This window comes from Pipra filicauda, unplaced genomic scaffold, assembly GCF_003945595.2.
Source record: "Pipra filicauda isolate LSUMZ 115617 unplaced genomic scaffold, ASM394559v2 scaffold16_size7369187_pilon, whole genome shotgun sequence".
Classification (NCBI taxonomy): Eukaryota; Metazoa; Chordata; class Aves; order Passeriformes; family Pipridae; genus Pipra; species Pipra filicauda.
Genome location: NW_024104207.1, coordinates 971,251 through 993,455, shown reverse-complemented (window position 1 = coordinate 993,455; position 22,205 = coordinate 971,251). Strand labels below are relative to the sequence as shown.

Below are 22,205 nucleotides of genomic sequence, written 5' to 3'. Positions count from 1 at the left end.
TGTAATTTATATTTCCTGGTTCACTCAGAGATATAAATATATTAAGTGTAAAGGAGTAATTTCTCAGTTCTCGTTATTTTCATTATAGAACATTTTTCTGATGACATTTAAAAAAGGTCAAATTATTTGCGTAAACCTGTTTATCACTTCAGTAACAGCACGTGGGATAAGTTTCCCGAGTTTCTAAACTTTTTTGGATCTTCATTTGCATTTTGTAGAGATGTTGACAAACATTCAGAAATTTGCTATCCTTAATGTAGGACACAAGATACTGACAAAATAGCACCAGTGAAATGCTTCTTGCAAGGGTTGTGTTACACAAACTGCTTTTTCCAGCATGAGGCAGCTGTTGCATCTTGATCAAAACACCTGCATCTAGACCTGTAGGCAATTGAATGTCTGTGTGTAGCTGTAGAGTTACAATAATGAATGTAAAATAGTCTTAGGGGGAAAATATGTAGTCATAACAGTTTTTGTAGCCTTGGGAAAGGATGGTGTTTTCTTTTTACTGGAAAAGGATGACTTTTTTCTCATAATTGATTGATCAAGCCTTTTAGAAGGCTGGATGGTATTTCTTCAAATTCTTCAAGCTCTATTTTGTGGTTATTTTTAGAGTTCTAGATCAGCAGCACCTGCAATTAGCTATATTTATTATAGTGTCTGTTTTATACACCAGCTACTTTCGTACCAGTTTTTGCACAAACTAGAATCCTGGAGATGCAGCCCTGTTCTTCAGTGCTCCTTAGAAATTTTTCTGCCATGCTGTAGTCTGTATTTTATTATCTGGTGTTGTCTGATTCATGAATGAGTGTTAATATTAAGTCTGGAAGTAGAAACTGGAAAACTTGAAACAGTGTTCAAACCCAGAACTTAAAACATTGTAAAAGTTGTGCACAAATATAATTGCATTTCGAATATACATTTCAAATTTGTATGTTTAAATGACTTCTTAAAAGAAAACTTCATTCATTAAGAGAGAATTACTTGTTTTATTTTTACTTTTGTATTAACTATCGTACTCTTCCATTTCAGAATGTATGAAAACATGTCCACAATGGTGTATTTAAAGGAAGAGAAGTTGGAGAAGCTTACTCAAGATGAAATCATTGCCAAAACTAAGCAAGTGATCAATGGACTAGAGGCACTGAAGAATGAACACAATTCAATTTTACAGAGCTTACTTGAAACACTGAAATGTTTGAAGAAAGATGATGAAACTAATCTGGTTGAAGAAAAATCAAACATGATTCGAAAGTCACTGGAAATGCTGGAGCTTGGCCTTAGTGAAGCACAGGTAAAATTGCAGTAAAAATAGAGCTTTTCAGACTTTGAGGATTTGCATTTGCCTTACTGGGTATTAGTAAAGTGCTGGGGCATTTACATTTTTCTTGTATGTTAAGGAAGACTGCTGTAATTAATAGAGGTACTTACTGTTTGTCTTGCCGTGTTACTGAACTAATTGTGCATTCAGTGTTAAAGCACTGGAGCTATTAACTGAGCTCCTCTTTATGTCAGTGAGACATTTATATTTTCTGTTTGGACTTTTCCACAGCATTAGGCAGGTAATGTTCGAGCAGCTCAAGAACTGAGCAGTGGCATGTTAACTCTAAATTATTGCATAGGAAGGTCTCACACGTACTCCCACACACATAAATGAATTTGCTCCAGCCTTTGAGCTCTGACACAACCTTAAATTCTGTGTTTATATTCCCTTGATTCTGAGATTCCTTATAGTAACTCATGCTGCTCCTAGAGCTTAAGAATCTCTAATGCTTATTAAAATTTTACTAAACCAGAATTGAATCTAAAACATTTCAAAAGTTAAGAATTGAGTGCAGAATCTGAACAGCTTTCCATGGTGCATTAGAGAAAGGACTCTGAGCTAATTTCGGGGAACTCTCCTAGTTAAGGAAGGTATCTTGTGCAGAAGATGAGTGAAAAGATGCATGCTTAGTTGGGCTGTCAGGACTATGTTTACAGTACAACTTTAGGGTATTTTGTACTAGATCAAAAACCTGAAACAGTGTGATGTGACAGTCACCAGTGTAAAATGGCAGAGTGCTCACAAATGAGTTGAAAATACCAGTGAGTTGGTTCTATATTAATAGAGAATACTAATAGGCTATATTAATATAGAATATAGGCTTCATATTGGTCTATAACTGTGCTCAGACTTCTCATCTGAATTGAGCTATTATTGCTTGGTGATCTGGAAGCTGTGTGCATTGGATCGTGGTGAATTGAGACTGAGAGAATGAAATATGGGTTACCAGACATGGGAACTTAGAAGCCCTGGACATTATGGTACAGACTGTCAGGCCTTGTTATGTTATATAAGCTGCGATCCCTCGTATTGGGAGGAAATACTAGAAGATACATGGAATAAAATTGCAATAGTCGAGTTACCTTTAATGGTTGTTTGTAGAAGATCCGTGAGTGAATTAAAAACTTCTCTGTCCTAACTTTGACATGGTATTGGGACTCTGAAAAGCTGGTTCTGATTCTTGGCTCTGTCACATTCAGCAGCCTCAGTTGCAGATATTCCTGCCTTGTTTGCTTCACCTGGTGCTTTGTGAACTGTGATGGTGAGGAGCCAAGAAGCCTTCATTGCTGCCTTTGTTAGGAAACCAATTACACTTCAAACTACTGCTCTCAGACTCAATAAGGCTACTCTTCCTGCAGCTTGGTTGTAACAATGTAGTAATTTTTTGTTGTTGTTTATTTAAATTGAGAAATGGAAATACGTTATAGATGTTTTTTGTGATATGCATGTAGGTCTGGTGACATAAGTGTTATTTCCATGAAAATGAAACTAACATTGCTGAAGAAGTGATCAGCCTTTCCTTTCAGTTAATTCTAAAGTAAGATTACAAGAGATTTTAGTTTGCCATTGTAGCTTGTTTGATGTTTGAATATGTTGACCTTATTACCACAACTTTCCTAAATGTTCTTTCTGATGTTACAAATGCCACTGTTTGAATAGACCATGTAATTTAAAATGCTGGATATGTAAATATGTAAATAGGTGGGTGCTGAAGTCTGGAGATTTGGACCAATTTGGAAATTATACCTGGAGTTTTTCTTACCTTTATAGGAAAAAGTTGTTTGTAAAGGCTTCATGAATTTTTTGACACCTGAAATTTCAGCTAAGGACACCATCTGTTTCACATTAAATACTTAATTTAAAAAAGAATGAAATTGAGGAGATGAAATACTAGTAACTTGGGGACATCAAACTGATCTAAAAGATTTGTATTCTCACCAGTGGTCCACTCTTACAAATTGTGCTTCCTGGGAGCTGTTCTGCATGTCAGTAGGAGATTGCATAAACAGTGAAGGAGAATATCTTATGCTGCTAGTGTTTGGCTTTCATTTAATAAGCTCCTTTTTCATTTAACTTTGCTTAGCAAAAAAAACCCCCAATCCAAGCAGACTGCTTTTAGGGCTGTTCTATTTTTGTCCGTAATATGACTGGGTTTGAATGTCTGCACTCTCAAGCTTATAAGTAATATAAAGTGCTTATATATATTGCGTGATCAATGGCACATTTAGAGCTCAGTAGTGTAACTGTCCCTTTGAAGTATCATCGTTATGCTGAGGTGTTCATCCTTATGAACTGGAAGCAAACGAATCCTCCTCTGTCTGGAAAAGCTGCTAAATTAGGACTTCGTGTTAGTTCTTAGGTTATTTTTGTGATCCTTCAAGTTAAAAGTGCTCCATTTCATGTTAGTAGAACAAATAGTTCATTAATTCCAGTTCATCAATCTAGTTCAAATTTTTCATATATTTTAAGATTATATTTAATTTTCAGGGAATTCTAAAGCAATTTAAGCTTCTGATAGCATCATGGAAAACAGTAATTAATAAGAAGTTCCTCTAGGTTGGGACCCCAACATAGGAAGGACATAGACCTGTTGGTGCAAGTCCAGAGGAGGCCATGAAGATACTCAGAGGGCTGGAGCACCTCTCCCGTGAAGGCAGGCTGAGAGAGCTGGGATAGTTCAGCCTGGAGAAGAGAAGGCTCTGAGGAGACCTCACAGCCACTTCCTGTACCTAAACGGGCTAGAAGAGAGATGGAGAGGGAATTTTACAAGGGCATGTAGTGATGGGACATGCATTAATGGCTTCAAACTGAGAGAGAGTAGGTTTAGATTGGATGTAAGGAAGAAATTCTTCCTTGTGAGGATGGTGAGACACTGGAACAGCTTACCTAGAGAAGTGGGTACTGCATTCTTGGAAGTGTTGAAGGCCAGGTTTGCTCAGCCTGGTCTAGTGGAAGGTGTCCCTGCCCATGGTGGGGGATTGGAATTAGATGATCGTTAAAGTTCTTCCCAACCCAAACTATTCTGTGATTTTAACTGGTAAAAGAATTTCAAGGAACAGTGAGAACAGATCTGTAAAGAAGAGAAATGTGAATGTTTACCAAGATTTCACAGCTGACAGGTTTAAATAATAAGAGGCTTTTATGTTAAATATAGGACTGGATTCTAGGGGAAGTAAGTCATGTGACACCTTCTGCTTTTTAGGTAATGATGGCCTTGTCAAATCACTTAAATGCAGTGGAATCAGAGAAGCAGAAACTGCGTGCTCAGGTTCGCCGGCTGTGCCAGGAAAATCAGTGGCTACGGGATGAACTAGCCAATACACAGCAGAAACTACAGAAAAGTGAGCAGTCTGTGGCTCAGCTGGAGGAAGAAAAGAAACATCTAGAATTCATGAATCAATTAAAAAAATATGATGATGACATTTCACCATCAGTAAGTAGCTGTATAGTAAAAAGCACCTTACATTTACATGTGTTGTAATCTGCCTATTTAGCAAGAAATAACAAATACATTTTGCCTTCAACATAAACTTGTCATTAAAATTCTTACCTTGTACCAGTGTCACATAGGTTGCAGAATGATTCTGAGTTCATTCTTTTAAATTTTTAAAGAGTATGTATTTTACTGTCTGTAGATCATAAAATACATGAGGATCAAAATCCATAATACTCATTTACTATCATGTAAGCTTAAAAAGTATGAAGAACAGAACCAACCCAAAATCTCACTTCTATAAATTCAGCAGGTAAAATAAGTCAGGAATGTAAGCTATGAGAGATCCTAAGTAACTTAGGCTTATTTTGACTGCAGGAAAAATACTTAATTTTCATCCAGTGAAATCAGTTTTTAGCTTTTGTTGAGAATTTACACTAGAGTAGTCCTTTCAGGTCCTCCTGTCAGACATTGTGATCCTCTACACATTTTCAAGCCCATTGTGTTACATATCTGTAGATTCAGAGAGAAATTGGATGCAACTTTAATTTACAGAAATAACTTATTACTTAAAAAAAAAATCTGATTTATTTGCCCTTTTAAAAATATTTTTGTTTTATTTCCTTCAGTTAGATGGCACTGTAGAGAAAAATTTCATTTTTTGTGTTCAGACCTTCTCAGCTGTGTTTTGGAAGGAATAGTTTTTCATAACTAATTATTTCAGCAACATAATGGTTAAAGATATATGCGGTTCAGTCATACTTAACTGGCTGCTTGACTAATCCTTTCTAACATGTGTAGTGAGAGTTGTTTTGGTTGGTTGCAGGCGGAACTTTGCAGTTCAGTTTTGTGGTTTGTAGCTGAATACTGCCTGAGAAGCCTGTTCAGAAAAGTGACAGGAGGAGGGAATATTGGGATTTTGATGTGCTAACTGTCAAGCTGTAATCTGCAGATGGCCTAAATAGCACTATTATTTGAAGTTTAATTGGCAAATAGAGTCAGAGTAAGCAAAGCATCTTTATCATCACTAACCATATGGACAGTGTCTGCTGTTAGCCTTTGAAATAGTCAGTTCTGTAGACTCAGGATGAGGTTGAATCTGCACACTTAAAATTATGAACTTCCCGTCTGAGATGTAGTCCCATCAATTTGCTATTTTTGCAGTGCACCTGCCTTACTACCCTTGAATTTGGATGCCAGCAGCAGCAGTTGGCTTTTCCTCCCTTGTGGAAAAAGGTGTTGGATGGAGAGTCAGAAAAATAGGACTGTGTTCTGCTCCTGGGTCTTCTCCTTACTGAGCTTAACATTTCTGAGAACTTCAACTATTTATATTATGTAGAGTCCACATTTAAGAAATGGAATTGAGGGGTGATCTGTTTCTCTGTTGTCCATTTGGAATGATGTAAAATACATTTGGATGTTTAAAGTCAATATATACTGATGGATTGTGCAGAAATTAATATGATTCCAGATGGAGACTATTGGAAATGAACTTCCTTCCAAGTGGGTTTTTTAAGTTTTTGAACTTAGAGATCACAAATGCAAAATCAGTTATTTGTATGGAAGCTGAGTACTCAGATATTGAGGTCTCCTTAATCCTCTGCCTTGCTCATCTGTAACTGCTCTCTATGACTAAAAAAGGTACCATGGTCAATTCTGTATTCAGCAGTGTTTACTCTTCACTGGGTACTTTCATTAGATCTAATGCCTCTTTGAGAATAGCAAATGTGTTCTCGTGTGCCAAAATTGAGACTGAAATTTAGGAGACCTGATTTCTATTCCTGGCTCTTCTGAAGGTGTCCTGTATTGTTTTGGGACAGGGTGTGTAAATACACACCCTGTAAGACCTTTATAAAACTGTGAGAAATGTTATTCTTGTCAGTTCTGAAGTTCTGAATATGGGATTTTCCTTTAACATTGCTGATTAAATGGATTGTCCTTTTATGCCTTAAATTTAATTTCTTGAGTTTGTGGTTGTTCTATAGGAGGATAAAGATACGGATTCCACCAAAGAGCCTTTGGATGACTTGTTTCCCAATGATGAGGATGACCAAGGACAAGGAAGTAAGTGCACCTCAGATTACAATGTTGGTGTATTTCTGCAATGCAGAGTATGAAGATGCTCTTTACAAAAATGAATCCATGCTTGGGATCCTCTGGGACACAGCTAGAGTGGTGAATGCCTCTCCTGGAATAAGGAAACCAGTCATTGATACACGTTATATACATTGATGTGTACAGAACTGGAGCCCAGTTTTTTAAAGAGAGTTTAGCAACTGTTGTAAAGATCTTTAGAGCGACTTAGTTTCAAGATTCCTCCCACAATCTTTCCTGTGGGCCTCAGAATGGAAAAGGTTAGTTCCAAGTGACTGAGGTGAATTGTGGCCAAATTCCCTGAATTCTGTTAATGACCTTTTTAATGATCTAAGATTTTTATGGCAGGTTTCTGTATGAAGTCTTTTTCATATAGTCTTTTGTCCTTTGCTCAGATTGTCTGCCTTAGTTTTACTACTCATTCTGGAAGTATTGTTTGTCTTCAGGTCAGAAGGGCTGAGGAATATGCAGTGGAGTTTGAGGTAGAGGTTTGGTAGTGGGATTGAAAAAAGGTATTAGCAGATAAGCCTTGCTTAGTAAAATGTGCTTTTTGTGTGGGTGTAAAGCTGGTATTATATAAGGTATTGATATTGTAGTGCCTGTGCAGTATGCTAGGAGAAGAATGGTTCTTAGTAGACAAATGACTTCAGGAAAAATGTCTGAAGTGACCCACCTTTGCAATCCACAGAGTTTCAAATTTCCTTTATGGGCATGCACACAAGGCACACTGCATTTTTGATAGCATGGTAATGCTGCCCATAGCCAGCAACGAAAGGAAGGCTTGGAGAGTTTACAATAGGTTAGTGTTGATCATGACCTCCTTCCCTAGAATTTTGTAGTAGAAAAGGTGAATAGCAAAGCTGTCCATATACTCATGTAGTCATGTCCCTTGTTTTGCTTTACAAAAGACAAAGATGACATGTTAACTCTCTGACCTCCCAGAAAAATGCTGGAAATGCTTTGGTGCTTTGGCAGGCAGCGACTGTGGGCATAGGCTTGGAATTGTGTGATTCCAGTGACATAAAAAGACTCCCACTTGCCATAAGAGTGTTTCTTGTGTAATAGAAAGGAGAGGAGAAAGTCCGACTCTTGGCTGGAATCCTTATCCTGTGCGTTCTTAGAATTTAATGAAAATGAGTTAGAAGAAATTTTCTAAATCTCCTCAGGAATCTCTCAGGTGAAGAGAAAAGGAGGAGTAGATTTTTCAGGGAGTGGGAGAGTGAGGGTTGCAGCAACCAAAGGTTAAGACCCCCTGGCAAATAAGTGGCTCAGCCTGATATTAGTAAGTAAAACCTAAAGGTTGGCTTTGATGACTCATTGCCTTTTTCTCTGGCAGTTGTTATTTCTGGCATCCAAGGTGTTTCAGTCCTTTATGTGCCAACCTTAAGTGCTCCTTGGCATGGCAAACAAAGGGAAACAAAAAAAAAATTGTATCTTTGGAGGAGAATCAAGGAAAAAGGACAAATCATTGAGCTTTTCTGCAGGTGTTCATCTTTTCTATGTTAGTGTTCCTTTCCATGGGGAAACACTGATATTTGCAAGTGCAAAATTATACAATCTTGAGAACTGTTAATGGTTTGATGAGCTGAGTTTCCAACTTTCTCCATTAGTTTATTACATTTGGTCCTTTAGAATTGTAAAATAATATTATGATGATACTGGAAAGAATATGAAGAATAAAATGGTCATATTTGCACTGTCACTGCTCAAGACAGCATGACTGCTGTGAAGTATGCTCTGATATTAATGCTGTGTATTGAAGAAGTAAAATTCAGTGAGTCTCACTGTGTCATTGAGCAGTAAGATATTTTAGTTACAGTCATCTTTTAATCAACTTGAAACCTTGCTGATTTCTTTCAGTTCAACAGCAGCATAGCAGTGCAGCAGCTGCTGCCCAACAAGGTGGCTATGAAATTCCAGCAAGATTACGGACCCTTCATAATCTTGTTATTCAGTACGCTTCCCAAGGGAGATATGAGGTTGCTGTGCCTCTCTGTAAACAAGCTCTTGAAGATCTGGAGAAGACTTCGGGTCATGACCATCCTGATGTTGCCACTATGTTGAACATACTTGCTTTGGTGTACAGGTTTGTATACTGACACAGATAAATACCAGTTTAGTAAATACTTAGTATTTGGCTACAGCCTTTTGATGTTCAGACTAGCATTTTTTGACTATTCTATTTTCCATTAAATTTATTTTCCTTTTTTTTTTTTTTTAATTATTAAAACCCTCAAGAGGGTCCTGAAATATTTGCATGTCTCCCTATACTTAAAAGTCAAACAGCTTGCTGTATTTTTGCCTGTGCCTTGGCTTTGGGAATGAAGCTGGGTTTGCTACTTTTTGTGTATGAGGGGACATGTCTTGATGACTTAGAGATAATCTAGAGCTAGAAATTGGACAGCAGTGTAGAAATAGTACATGCTCAGTACAGTCCCCAAGCAGCAAACTACTTTATGGTTACAGGCTTCAGGTTTTTACTTCCTGATTTCTGAATATATTCTTAGTTACTCCTCTTTTGTTGTAGCATCTTTAGGCCAGTAGGGAAGTCACTTTAGTTTTCATGACTTTCTGTTCTGAATCACCAGTATTGATTGTGTCTCTTTAAAAATTCAGAGACCAGAACAAATACAAAGATGCAGCAAATCTCCTGAATGATGCCTTGGCTATCCGTGAAAAGACTTTGGGCAAAGATCATCCAGCGGTTTGTATACACACAATATCATAATTTTAGTTGTGTTTGTCACTGAACTTTTTTTCAACTAATTCTAATATCAAACTTAACAGGAAAGTTTTTTTTAAGACCTGGCTTGTCTTTAAACAGTACAGGTAGGAGACCACGATGTGACATCCTTTGTTTTCTCTTAAATATTTATCCTGCCTTTTGAGCATTATATTCAGTGCTGTTTTCACTGTGAATGGCTTGCATATACTTGATTTTGGATTGCATGGATTTTCTATGGGAAATCAATTTGTGAAGAAAGATTTTAATTTGCTTACTGAAATCACTCTGTTATAGTCAGATTGAAGGGGCGCTTCTGATTTGTTTTACTGCTGCTTGTAAATGAAACATAAATGAAGCTTTTTGTATGATTCATGTGATGCCTCACTTCTTGTAGCCTGTGGGAAGCAGGGCAGCTCTGAGTACAGTATTGATGTGAGAGGTTTCTTTGTAAAAGAAGAATGTGTCAGGAAGATGTGTGCACTAAGTGATATTTCCAAAAATGAAACAAATTTATGTCATGATTTTGGGTTTTTCTTTCCTCTGTTGTGTATGTATGTGTTTTAATTATAATTATTTCTTTATTTGCAAATTTCATGTGCATGGAAGATTTGAAAACATAAATGCCTTGCAGATGTGTTCATTTTTCAGGTATTTGTATCAGCAAATTTCAGTGAAATTAACATTTCTCTACTGTTGGCAGGTGGCAGCAACTCTAAACAATCTTGCAGTACTTTATGGTAAACGGGGAAAGTACAAAGAAGCTGAACCACTGTGTAAGCGAGCTCTGGAAATCAGAGAAAAGGTATGAGTGCCAAATGCAGCACCTTTGAATGGATTTTTTTGAGGGAAAGGGCAAAGTTCAACTCTTCTTTTTAGTGTTTGGTTGGGTAGATCTGCCAAATAAACCCCAGAGTTAGCAATGCCCTAGTAGTTAGCAGTTTCTGAAGTTCAAAACAGTGGGAAATTCTGGTTGTGCTACAGAATTGTTGAAGCACTCTGAGTATATACTAAATTCTGTATTTTGTAATTAACCTTCTTGACATTTTTCTTTCCCATTTGATGGCTAGATAGTCTTTGATTTGACAAGAACATTGGAATTAAAAAATGAAACATCATTAAATTTTTTGATTGTTCTCTGACAATGTGGATATTTATTTTAGTCCATGAGACTGAATGCCTGTATCTTCAGACTTTGTATAATACTCTCCTTTACTCCTAAAGTAAATTTTACTACTTACTTTATTCCTCTTATGGGTTGTTCTACAGCATTCTCAGTTTGTAATAGAGTTCAGTAATTTTCATACTTTTCAAATGCAGCTTTTGTTTTTGTCATCCTCCTGTTGAACTGATGATCCATAAAAGTAACAGGGTGTTTCTAAATTATTTATTTCTAGGCCCTGATATGATGATTAGAGAATGTTTTAATACATTATATTTAATTTTCAGGTCCTGGGGAAAGATCACCCTGATGTTGCCAAACAATTAAATAATTTGGCTTTGCTATGCCAGAACCAGGGTAAATATGAGGAGGTTGAATACTACTATCAGAGGGCACTTGAAATCTACCAAACTAAGCTGGGACCAGATGACCCAAATGTTGCGAAAACAAAGAACAATCTGGTAGGCCTTTTCTAGACTAAATACGAGAAAAATGTTCTGATGGATTGAAATGCACTTTTATTCATCATGTATTTATTATTTATTATTGTATTTGTTATTTATGAAGATAAGTAAAGCAGTGTGCTGATACCTTTGGGGGGGGGGGTATTTTGTTTTTAGGCATCCTGCTATCTAAAACAGGGCAAGTTTAAGCAAGCGGAAACTTTATACAAAGAGATTCTTACTCGCGCCCATGAACGGGAGTTTGGCTCTGTAGATGGTAAGAAACTGAGTCCTTGTTTCATTTGTGTAGTTATTTTGAAATAAAATTTGCAGGAAGTCAGTAGTACCCTGATTAAAAGTGTTGTCTGCTTTAGGTGGACTTAAAAGTGGACGTAGAAGGGTTGAAGTACATTCATCAAGAAAGCTTTTAGCTGCAGCAGTAATTTTTTGTTCAAAAGCAGAGTTTTTCTTACATGAGGTAGACTTGGTAGCTTATGATTTATGAATTGCCTTTTATCTTATGCCCAACCAAACCCAATTTTGGTATTTTTATGGACACAGAAAAATACATGTCACTTTCCAGTCACAGGAAAATGTCAATGCAGGATTTTTAATTATATAAATAATGACATTGTCAAGGCAAGTCTTCCTTTTATACATTTAAAGAGTGAGGAAAATACATTTAAATTGGGAATTACACTGTACATTGAAGTCACATGCATTTTATCAACTATAAATTGCAGAAAAGAATTTTCATTGCATTGCATGACAGTAGCATACACACCACTTAGGAGACGTCAGAGCAGTTGTTATGATAAAAGAAATAAGTGCATGTTTTCTAGCACAGAACTAGGCATATGACAAATTGGTGGTGGTATATATTGACTTCAAAGCTTCTCAAAAATAACTGTTTCTAAGTTCAGATAAGAAAAGAAGACAGAATTGTAAAACTGTAAAAGAAGAGGTGCATGTTTTATTTATCTGCTGCTTGTAGTATGGACAGTAAGTTTTTTTTTGTGGTGGTAATAGTATAATTCCTTGGTTCACAACTTCATTTCAGAAATCAAACAATGAATGCTTTGTGGTTTTGTTGTTCTATAAAATATTTTCTTCTCTTTCACCAGAGGAAAATAAGCCTATCTGGATGCATGCAGAAGAGAGGGAAGAATGCAAAGTAAGACCATTGTCGTAAATCTTTTTTTTTGAGCTTGTTTTAAGTTGCAAATCAGTTATTTTTTTTAATGATACTTTTGTTCTAGGGGAAGCAAAAAGATGGCACATCTTTTGGAGAATATGGTGGCTGGTACAAAGCTTGCAAAGTTGACAGGTGGGTAGTTTCTTGACAGGACAAACAACACAGCAATACTCAATATTGCAGATTAAAGCATGTTTAAAAATTAAACCAAACCAGCTACTTGCTTAGGACTATAAAAACTATAGTTTTAAAAATTCAGCGCTCAAGGCTGGGTTTCAGGAACACAGTAGCAGTTTTCAAGTCCTGAGGCTGTTTTTAATCTAGGCTGGTTAGATCTAGTAAGTGGCATAAAATTGCATCAGTTGTGTTCTTGGCAGTCCTTCATGTGGCAGCACAGGTCACCATTCCTTCTTTCTGTACTGCTGAAGGCCTACGTGCCTTCTCTGCCCCATCAGGGCCTCTGAAGAGAGCCAGAAATGAGTCTGTGTAAATAACTAAGCCTTTAGTTACTTAGCTGGCACAAGAAAACAAAGTTAAACTGCTGCAGTTAAGTGCTATTTGAGTTTCTAAAGCTTGAAGAATATAGTTGTGTTAATGAAAGCACATACTTTAAAGTGCAGTAAGAGAAATAAGGACTTCAGCTTGGATTATACTTGGTGAAATATGTTTTGTTTGCTTTAATTTTGTTCCATTACTGCAATTTTTTTAATGTGCAGGTGGTACAATGGTGAAAAAACCTGCAACTAGTACTGATTATCAGTGAGGGTTTTTAGTTTCTTGAGTGTTTGAATTCTCCTATTTAACAAGCATCAGAACCTTTGTACTGAAATCTGCTCTTTTTTTATCCATCCTGAATTCTGGGTGCAGTGTGTTTTGTTGGTTTGTTTTTCATGTACTAGTTCATTCTAATGCATGAGAAAATCTTTTGTCTCCTGTTACTGGAGCAAAACTGCACACAACAATACTGTGACTGAGCTAATTTTGTGCCATTGAAACAAAAATGTCTTGTTGGAGTGTGAGACCTGTTAATGGAACAGGCAAATTTTTTTTCTTTTGTTATTCAAGCACAGTTTGAATGCACAGAAACTGCAAATAGGTATTAAATAAAAGCTGGTGAAAGAAACTGTTAATTACTTCAGTGACTAACACATGCTAGAGTAATAGTCACTGTATGCATGAATAAGCACATTTTCTGGAAGCTTCACAATTATTCAGTTGCACACGCTCCTCTAGAGCTAAATTTTCACCTTGAGATGCAGCTGAGGAACACAAGGACATAGCACTCTAGTTTCAGGGATGTTGACTAATCCCAGTGTGAGCTGTTAATGCACTTTGAAAGGGATCAGCAGGTTATTCCATGTACATGAAGTACAGTATAGTGTATGTCAAGAGAGACAATAAATTATTACAAAAAATACGATAAATACTTTCTTAATTTAAGTTTTTATTAGTGAACTGAGAAGAGTTTGTGTGTGTGTGTATATACATAAGTCTTTTTCTTATTTTTTTTTCTTTAAATAGTCCAACAGTAACAACTACTTTAAAGAACCTTGGGGCACTTTACAGACGACAGGGCAAATTTGAAGCTGCTGAAACATTAGAAGAGGCAGCAATGAGATCTCGTAAACAGGCAAGTATGAAAATTCACCTGAATGATGTTTCTGCATTGTGGTCATGCAGATTTTCAACTTCAGTGTCACACCTACAGAATATATAAACTTGGAGCTATTCAGTGTCTCGTGCCTGGTGTTGACCTCTGACTGAAGTGGTGATAAAATTACAGTATAAGCGGGGACTTGCTTTTAATGTGGGGAAGTCCTGTGCTGTCTTTGAGCTCTCAAATCTACTGTTCAAGTAACCCTTTCTCCCTTCTCTTAGAAGGTACAAGAGAGTTTGTTTTTGTTGAGGTTTTATTGGCTTTTTTTTTTTTCCTTTCCTTTTTGGATGATTTGAAAGTATGTAAGACTGGACAAAAAACGTGTTGTCAGTCAATGTTAAAATGGAAAGCAAAGTAAGAAAATATAAGTAACATGGAAGTTCAATTTTAATTTCAGTATGTATACAATAACAAATAAGACTTGTATTTTTATCAGAAGTGTCTTGTTTTGTTGTGGGGGTTTTTTTCCTTATATGTCCATGTAGAATTCTAAACTTAATTTCTAAATTGAAGTGAATGGACTTAGGTGATGGACCATATCTTTATTGATAATGTACTGGTTTTTTATTGGTTATAGTGATTTGAAGTTGTTTTTTAAAGAATGATACTGCAGTGTTTGATGTATATAGAAATAGATGTCTGGAAAAGGGAGAGAGTAAAAAAGTTCCTGGCAAACCTCATGCTCTTTTAGTGAATTCAGCAGCAGCTCCCTTTGATATAAGGTGGCCTAAGTTCTTTCTTCCATAAAAAAGAAAGGAAAACCTGTGAGTGTTTGCCAAAGAATTGGAATGAAACTGGTAAGAAGAAAGTATAAATCTGGGAGAAAAGTTCTTCAGCAAAGAAAATTCAAGGAGTGGGGGAGAATAGTTGATACAGATACTTTCTTTTACTGAAGATGATTTTCACATACTTTTACTGAAGGTCCATTTTCAGAGTGTCTCATTCAAATATGATTTGAAAATAAGAAATGAGCGTGCATTGCATCTTAACATAACTTGCTTTGGTTCTTGGTTTTACAGTTGCCATTACACAAGATAACTTTTTAGCATGAACAGATAAAACCAGGATAAATTGGCATAATATAATAGTAATTAAGAAGCCTGGAATCAAACTTAGCATGTTGTTATGTTTGTTTCCTTCTTTATATTAGGGAAAAAAACCCAAAAATCAGACCACCAGATTTTCAAGTTCAAATTTTTACTGGGAAGCATGGAATTGATTATTTGGGAATTAAGGCTCTTGCTATTGGAGAAAGTCTCTTTTTTAGAGTCCCTATTTAATCATCCCTCTTCTGGCTTGTCAGTACCACTGCAAAAACTCTTCCTTATCTCCATTTTCCTTAGAGGCTGCTGGTGACTTGCTGATGACACTTTATTATTAAGCAAGCTTCAGATTTTCATTGTGCATCATATACCACCTATACCATTAATCCATAATATATGACAGTAAACACAGCACTAGTTTTAGACATGTAGGAAAGAGTGTTGTGTTACTGGCAGCATTTAAACACTATGTTTTTATTCTAGGTCATTCAAGGAGGACAAACAGGGTTAATACATTTCTGCTTTTGGGCTAAAAGCAAAGAGGTACCTTTGTTCCCAGGTGTGGAAAAGCATCAGTTTTCCACATCTCTGTTCTCCTTCATGCAAATTTTGTTTGCTGTAGCTGCTGGGTGGGATATCTGTGCTAGACTTTTGAAGACCAGTAGTGTTCTTTGTCCTTTGTCTTTCATGACAGAACTGAACAAACTGAGAAGATGCAGTTTCCTGACCTTTCGTTATTTTATTTTTTTCACATGTGAGATAAGTGAGAGATGATAGCTTTGGAACAGACCTAGACTCTGTTTTACACACTTTGTGGTCTGTGCTGCTGAAGGATTGGTGCAAAAGCCATTGTGAGCCTTTGCTTCTCTGCTGTCTGAGAGCTGCAGCCACTTTCTGCACCCTGCACCCACGGGGAAGTGAAAATACACCATCAGTATGTGTTGATTTCATGTAGAATTGCATTAGGATGAACTGTTCAGCTCCTCAGTTAGGAGTAAACTCTATGGGAATCAAGGACCTGATTTCTCCGTGCCACTAAAACAACTTTCATTGTTATTCATGGACTTTTAAGAATTTTGACATCCTTTTCCCTTTCTGTATTGTGGTCAATGTTATGGATTTGTCACACAGATCCCTGCTGCATTTGCTGCTAATGCTGTACTGTAAAAGATGCAGAATATGTTCTCAAGTGTAAGGCATTCATCTGGAATCTCTTCCTATTAGCAAATACTCTTTATGATGTGGAGTAGGTTTATTGTAAAGAAAACAAAACAAAACTGAAAATAAGTATGGTTTGAGCTTTGCTATTTTGTAGTTTCTGTATTAAAGATTTTGCCTTTATTTTTAATGCAGAATTTTCATAGGAGGTACTTTAGCACTTTTAAGATATTTAAAGGATTATTTGATAGTTGATGGACATTCTTTACCACAAAGTAAATGTATTTTATTGACACATATGTAATCTGTTTATTATAAGCTTATTTGCTATTTTATTTCTTTTTGAAGGATTAAATTGTTCTACAGTGCTAAGTGTCATATGTCAGTATTTTTAAATAACACAACCTGCTTCTTAGGTATTAGATATTCAGACACCTGCAACGGTCTTTCCAAAGGTGGGTGAGGGCTGCTCCATTTGATAGGTGGATAACTAAGGATTGCATTGACTATTCATGACCTATAAATTGCTTAAATATTTAGCTGGTGGCCAGATGGCTTCAGGTAAGTGACACAAACACCATGAGGCTTAGACAAGTGATAAGAAAGGAGGAAAAGAATGTGAAGTCACTGAATTCTCAAACTACCAGAACTGTCTGTCCCCTTCACACTGTGTTGGTTTTTGCAGTGTGTAAGCTGTAGATTAATGCAGCTTGTAACAAGATAAAGCCTCTTCCCGTTTTATCTAATTCTCAGGGTCTTGACAATGTTCACAAACAGAGAGTTGCTGAAGTGCTGAATGACCCTGAGAGCATAGAGAAAAGGCGGAGCCGGGAAAGCCTCAACGTGGATGTGGTAAAGTACGAGAGTGGCCCTGACGGAGGCGAGGAAGTGAGTATGAGCGTAGAGTGGAACGGGGTAAGTACAGTACACAGTTTAGAACATAGCCTAGAGAAATCACCACCCTGACAAACGTGGTTGTCCACCCACCAGCCTGTTGTGCTTTCAGTAGTTTGTTGGGTTTTTTGGGTTATTTTTTTCTTTTTTATGGTTGATCTACTTTGTATTTTGTAATTTTGCAGAATCAATTAAGAAATGAAGAATTAATGTTTTGCCTATTCATAATGTTAAAAAAATCGTAATATTTTAAAATTTTAAAACATCCTTTCTGTCGTTGTCCTGAGTGGTGACATTTCTGCAAGAATCCCAAGCAGTTGTATTTAATGCCAAGTTGTTTAATGCTGATTGAATGTCCTGGTGGTGGTCTGGTGTACAATTGCTTGTCAGTGGTTTCTTTTACTGGTAGAAATATTCTGGCAATTAACTTACTTTTGCTTTTTTCCCTTCAATGCCATATTTGCCTGTAATTTAAATGTTTCTTTAAAAATACTGCATCAGTTGGAATCACAAAGACCATTTGCTATGGAGATGTTTTGAGTGTTAGCTGTTTTAAAATAAAGTGACTAGTCTAACACTAAAGTAATTCCAATCTCCTTACCCAGCTTGCTGGAGGAAGGAATGTAACTTTTCAAGCTGCTGTACAGTACATTTTAAGAGGCAGTGCCATCACATACCAATGTGATGGTGTCTTCATGTTTCTTAATTGAAATTAATACCCCTTTCCCCATATTAAAATTTGACTGGAGTCAGGGCTTGTTCCTGTTTGTTTCCCATATATTGGCGTCACTGTGTTACACTGATCGTCATAAAGTAAAAGCATATATACAATGTGATTATTTCATGTGCATTTTTCTAACCATTGTTTTCCTTTAATTTGAAAGACAGTGCAAGCTTTCAGTTTTTGGTCTGGCTTATGTAGTTGTTTGCTTCTGTCACCAGCTTTCCCATGCTTTATCCCATTGCCAGCAATGGGATATATATTGTACTGTTAACTAACTCCCAGCTGTAGTTCTGCTGAAATTACTCTGTTAGTTTATAAAAGTGGTGTTGCTTTTGCTGTATGGGAGGGGAAGTAGCCTACTTTGCAATATTGAGTGTTCTGAAGCTTCATTTCTCTTAAAATAGCAATCTTTTTTTTTCCCATCTTTTTGTTGGCCACATAAGACAAAGCATTCCTAAGAAACCTTGGTAAAACACATAGTGCTTTAGTCTTAAAGGAGAATGTTCTTTCCATCTTTGCTTTTGTCTCTTTATTGTTTTCTTGGCATTGGTGTTCTCAGTGCCAAGACAGTCAATCAGCATCTACTGTGAATAATACTGCATCATTAATAAAGCCAAAGTCAGGTTGGATAACTCTCTTTAATTCTCATTTTGCCCATTCAGCATTAGAACTGTGTACTGTACTCCTCCCTTAATTTTCACTGTACTTTGCATGACTAAATGTTCTAAATGGATTAAACTTTTTTCTGTTATTGACATAAATTAAACATGCATGCAGGTTTTGGATGGAAAGGGCCTTCTGGGGAAAAGCAATAGACAGTATTTCTAGGTCAAACTCAGTGATAAAATTTATTGATCTGAAAAATTAAATTTTGACTTCTCAGGGTAAACAAACCTCATTTTTAGTGTGCTGAAGTGGCAGTGCTTTATTCTCATCTTCGTTATTTCTTTCCCCCCTCCCCCTTAAGAGAAGATGTTTTGTATTACATGTTTTACATGAAGTGGGCAACTCTCTCTCCCTCTACCCTGCGAGTGTTTCTCAGTGGTGTTCTTCCCTCTACTTCATATTGTGTAGTTTTTTCACCCTTGTGTGTTCCCTCCAGACAAAATATTCTGATTCATAAAGTGTAGTAGAATCTTTGACTTCTGCGTGCAGAGCCTGAAGAGAGGCCTGCCTTTTCCATTTAAATTCTTTGGAAGTGGTCAAGCTGACTCCTGCTCTTTGGCTGTCAGAAAGAATTGTTGGAGTGTGTAAAGTGACAAACTTCGACGAAAAAATTTTGCTGGAAGATGTAATTAAGTGCCTTCCATGTGTAATGTGATCCATATTAAGCATTTGTATACTTTGATGTAAAGTCTTGCATTCTTACAAAAGAACTGAAATACCTATTGAGGTAAATCAGCCATTAACTGTTAAAGCAGACACATTACGTGAGGTTGTTATAGTGCATAAACATGTTACTTATAAAATCCATCCAAAGAAATACTTGGCCTTAAAAATTTAAGGTAGAAAGGCCAAGATTTGAATCCTTTATTATATTCGTATATAAAAAAGAACAGTGATTATCTGTAATTGGCATTTTTGTAAATTGATCTTGCAGCCCATTGCAGAACAAATAAAAATCTTTGTGGTACTTAATTTAAGAGAATGTTCTTAGTGTGAGGAAGCATCTTTTCTTACTCTAACCCATATGCTTCAAAAGGACTTTTGGGCACATAAGCCCACTTCCAGATGTGAAATGAAAGCAGTAAATTTCACTGTTAATGAGAGCTGCTCTTGTTTTGTAAGTGTCAGACAGTCAGAGGGACATTGTAGCTGACAACTACAAAGTACAGGAGACGGTGACAATGGGGAGATGTAAGCAAAAGTAATAAGGTGATTCTCATTCTGAATGAAATAAACATTGTCAATTAAACTTTGCCATAAAAATCTCCTGTTTTGTTTTTGGTTTTTTTTTTGGTTTCTTTGTTTACTTTAGATTTAGGAATTTTTTTTTTTTATCCTGAACTTATGTTTTAAAGGTGTTTTGTTAATCATGCAGTCAGTGTTTAACTTGGGAGTTTGATGTTCTTATTTCAGATTCAAAGTGCCCAAAAACTCGTCTGCTTACTCCTAATGTACTGATTAGGTTTACTTTACAGTTATACTCTGTACCTACCAAATTTGTCTTGCCTTTGTTCTTTGGATGATTACCACTACTATAGTATTGCTGGTTTCAGACTGTAGGAATAATTAGCCTTTTCACTCATCTTGTGCTTCTAGTTGGAATTTAGATTTCAATTTAATCAATCCTGTAAAGCTGAAGTCTGTTTTTAAAAGTGTGAACAATATATGCGATGTAGTTTGAAACAGAAATACTCAGATTTTGATCTTCTGATCACTTGGTAGCAAGGCATTTTGCCATTTCCAAGGATAATTTTAATTACTGTTCACTCCAGTTGTTACAGGTAAAGGCTCTCAAGACAGGTGTCTTAAACTTATCAATAATAGTCTCTATACTTAGACCGAGAGGGAAAATGTGTAAATTGAACCACAATTTATTTTAAAGGTGGATTCTTTCAGCTGCCTCACTGCATAAGGGAAAGCAGAGAAAATTCCACTTGGATTATGTATATATATATATATACACACACACAGATATGTTCTAAAAAATACTTGTGAAACTGAATTTACCCGGGACAGTTGGATTTCAGTTCCTTAAAGCATGAACAGAATTTTGTCTGGAGGTTTGGTGAAGACTTCTTTCTTCTTGCACTTTTTTTCCAGGGAAAATTCCCGACAGAAGTTAAAGCTGAAATGAATGCACCTTGCTCTGTTCCTTGCTTCTCTTTTGTTTATTTATTTATTTTATTCTTATTTTTGTGTTAATGTCAGCTGGAAAAAATAATTATTTTTTTTTGTTGACAAAATGTAATACTAAAGGTGTCCCTTCTTAAAGGTGTTTTGCATTTTATACAAATGCTAACTTTTATGCTCAGCATCTGTCATGCTCATCTGTCAGTCCCATACCAGTGATGTAGGTGAAGCTGTATAAAGATGTAGGTTCTGGTATTTACAAGAGCCTGCACTTTGTGCTTAAGGGCCCTCCAAACACTCACCCTGGACTCCAAAGCTTTTGAATGTGACCTAGAAATACTGTAAACATAACTGTTCAAAATTGAAAACTGTTGAATTTTTCCCAACAGTTTCATTCAGTTTTTCTCTCTCCGTTTCTGACAGGCCTAGATGCCTTTTGTGATTCTTATACTGTCTCCTGCATGACGGGCGTGCACCATCTTCAAGCTTTAACTTCTCTCTTCAGTACTGACTGCTGTGTTTTAGCAAACCCCTTAAGATTCTTGTCAGAGCTACACTTCCCTGTAAACTGGCCATTCCTTCAGTGCTGGTGTCTTTTTTGGTTTTCTATTTCTGTACATGTGTAGCTTTGCCAGATATGTATCTAGTCATACAAAATGTTATTACAACCATTTGCTGTGTAATACATTAGTAAAAAAAAACCAAAACCCAGACAAGTAACAATGACCTTTATAAGTAGCTGTTCACTATGGAATAAAGGTAGTTAAAAGTATCACACAAGGTATTATTGAAATGGCATGATGGTGATCTTTACAGGAGAAAAACCAAACCCGTAAAAGTAAGGCATGTTCTCCAAGTGCTTTAAAATGTATTTAGAGACCTATTATATGGTTAACATCAATATGGAACTCTGGATGTCTTCACTTATGATTATTCTAAAGTAGCATTGCTGTTTAGTCTTTGTGTGAGATTTTGGCAATTATGCTTTTCTCTACTAATCTTGGTGTTCAGTGATTTGTGTATTTGTCTTTCTAACTTCTAATAAACTCACTCCAACTCAGGTGTCTGTCTTTGCTTAGTAGTGCTTTTTTCTTTCACAACTCTTCTTTCATAATCACCTATGTTTTCTATGAAGTAGGAAGTGGTCACTTCTAATCTTACTAAACTGTTGGGATCTTTTTAAGAGTAAAACATTTAAAAATAGAATTGTGGTCAGTTGGAAGTTTCTCTAGGTCAGCACAGCAGTGTAAAACATGAATGCAATATATGAAAAATTAATTTCATTGTGTTTTATGTTTTCTTTGGTGGAAAGTTAAAACAAAGCACCAGAATTTGACTATGAGTGTTTCTGATCAGAAATATATTTTGTTTAGGGATTTTAGGATTAATTAAACATATTTGCAAGTAATGTAGATGTTTAGAAAGAACGAAACAGTTTTTCTCTTTGATGGAATGCTTTTGCTCGGGGCTCTGTACTCTGTTAACCACGGTGTGCTCATGTGAAATGGTGACATGGTGGTGGTGAATTGTTGGACTACTGTGGTGGGGTTTTATTAGTTA

The 22,205-nt window shown here is 36.3% G+C and overlaps 1 protein-coding gene across 6 annotated transcripts in view; it reads left to right on the top strand.

Moving 5' to 3' along the window:
• Window positions 1-22,205, top strand: part of KLC1 (kinesin light chain 1) — a 44,629-nt gene that overhangs the window by 15,992 nt on the left and 6,432 nt on the right. For 2 of the 6 annotated variants that reach the window (XM_027732878.2, XM_027732875.2), the window contains exons 2-13: window positions 1,033-1,294; window positions 4,527-4,757; window positions 6,743-6,821; window positions 8,712-8,937; window positions 9,468-9,555; window positions 10,277-10,378; window positions 11,023-11,196; window positions 11,356-11,455; window positions 12,303-12,352; window positions 12,438-12,505; window positions 13,895-14,003; window positions 16,985-17,146. In XM_027732878.2, the coding sequence (XP_027588679.1) occupies window positions 1,034-1,294; window positions 4,527-4,757; window positions 6,743-6,821; window positions 8,712-8,937; window positions 9,468-9,555; window positions 10,277-10,378; window positions 11,023-11,196; window positions 11,356-11,455; window positions 12,303-12,352; window positions 12,438-12,505; window positions 13,895-14,003; window positions 16,985-17,146 (1,650 nt within the window). In that variant the 5' untranslated portion in view covers window position 1,033. Of the gene's footprint in view, window positions 1-1,032; window positions 1,295-4,526; window positions 4,758-6,742; window positions 6,822-8,711; window positions 8,938-9,467; window positions 9,556-10,276; window positions 10,379-11,022; window positions 11,197-11,355; window positions 11,456-12,302; window positions 12,353-12,437; window positions 12,506-13,894; window positions 14,004-16,984; window positions 17,147-21,068; window positions 21,708-22,205 lie in introns of those variants that run through there. The other 4 variants (XM_027732882.2, XM_027732881.2, XM_027732880.2 and 1 more) reach the window with 4 other exon arrangements.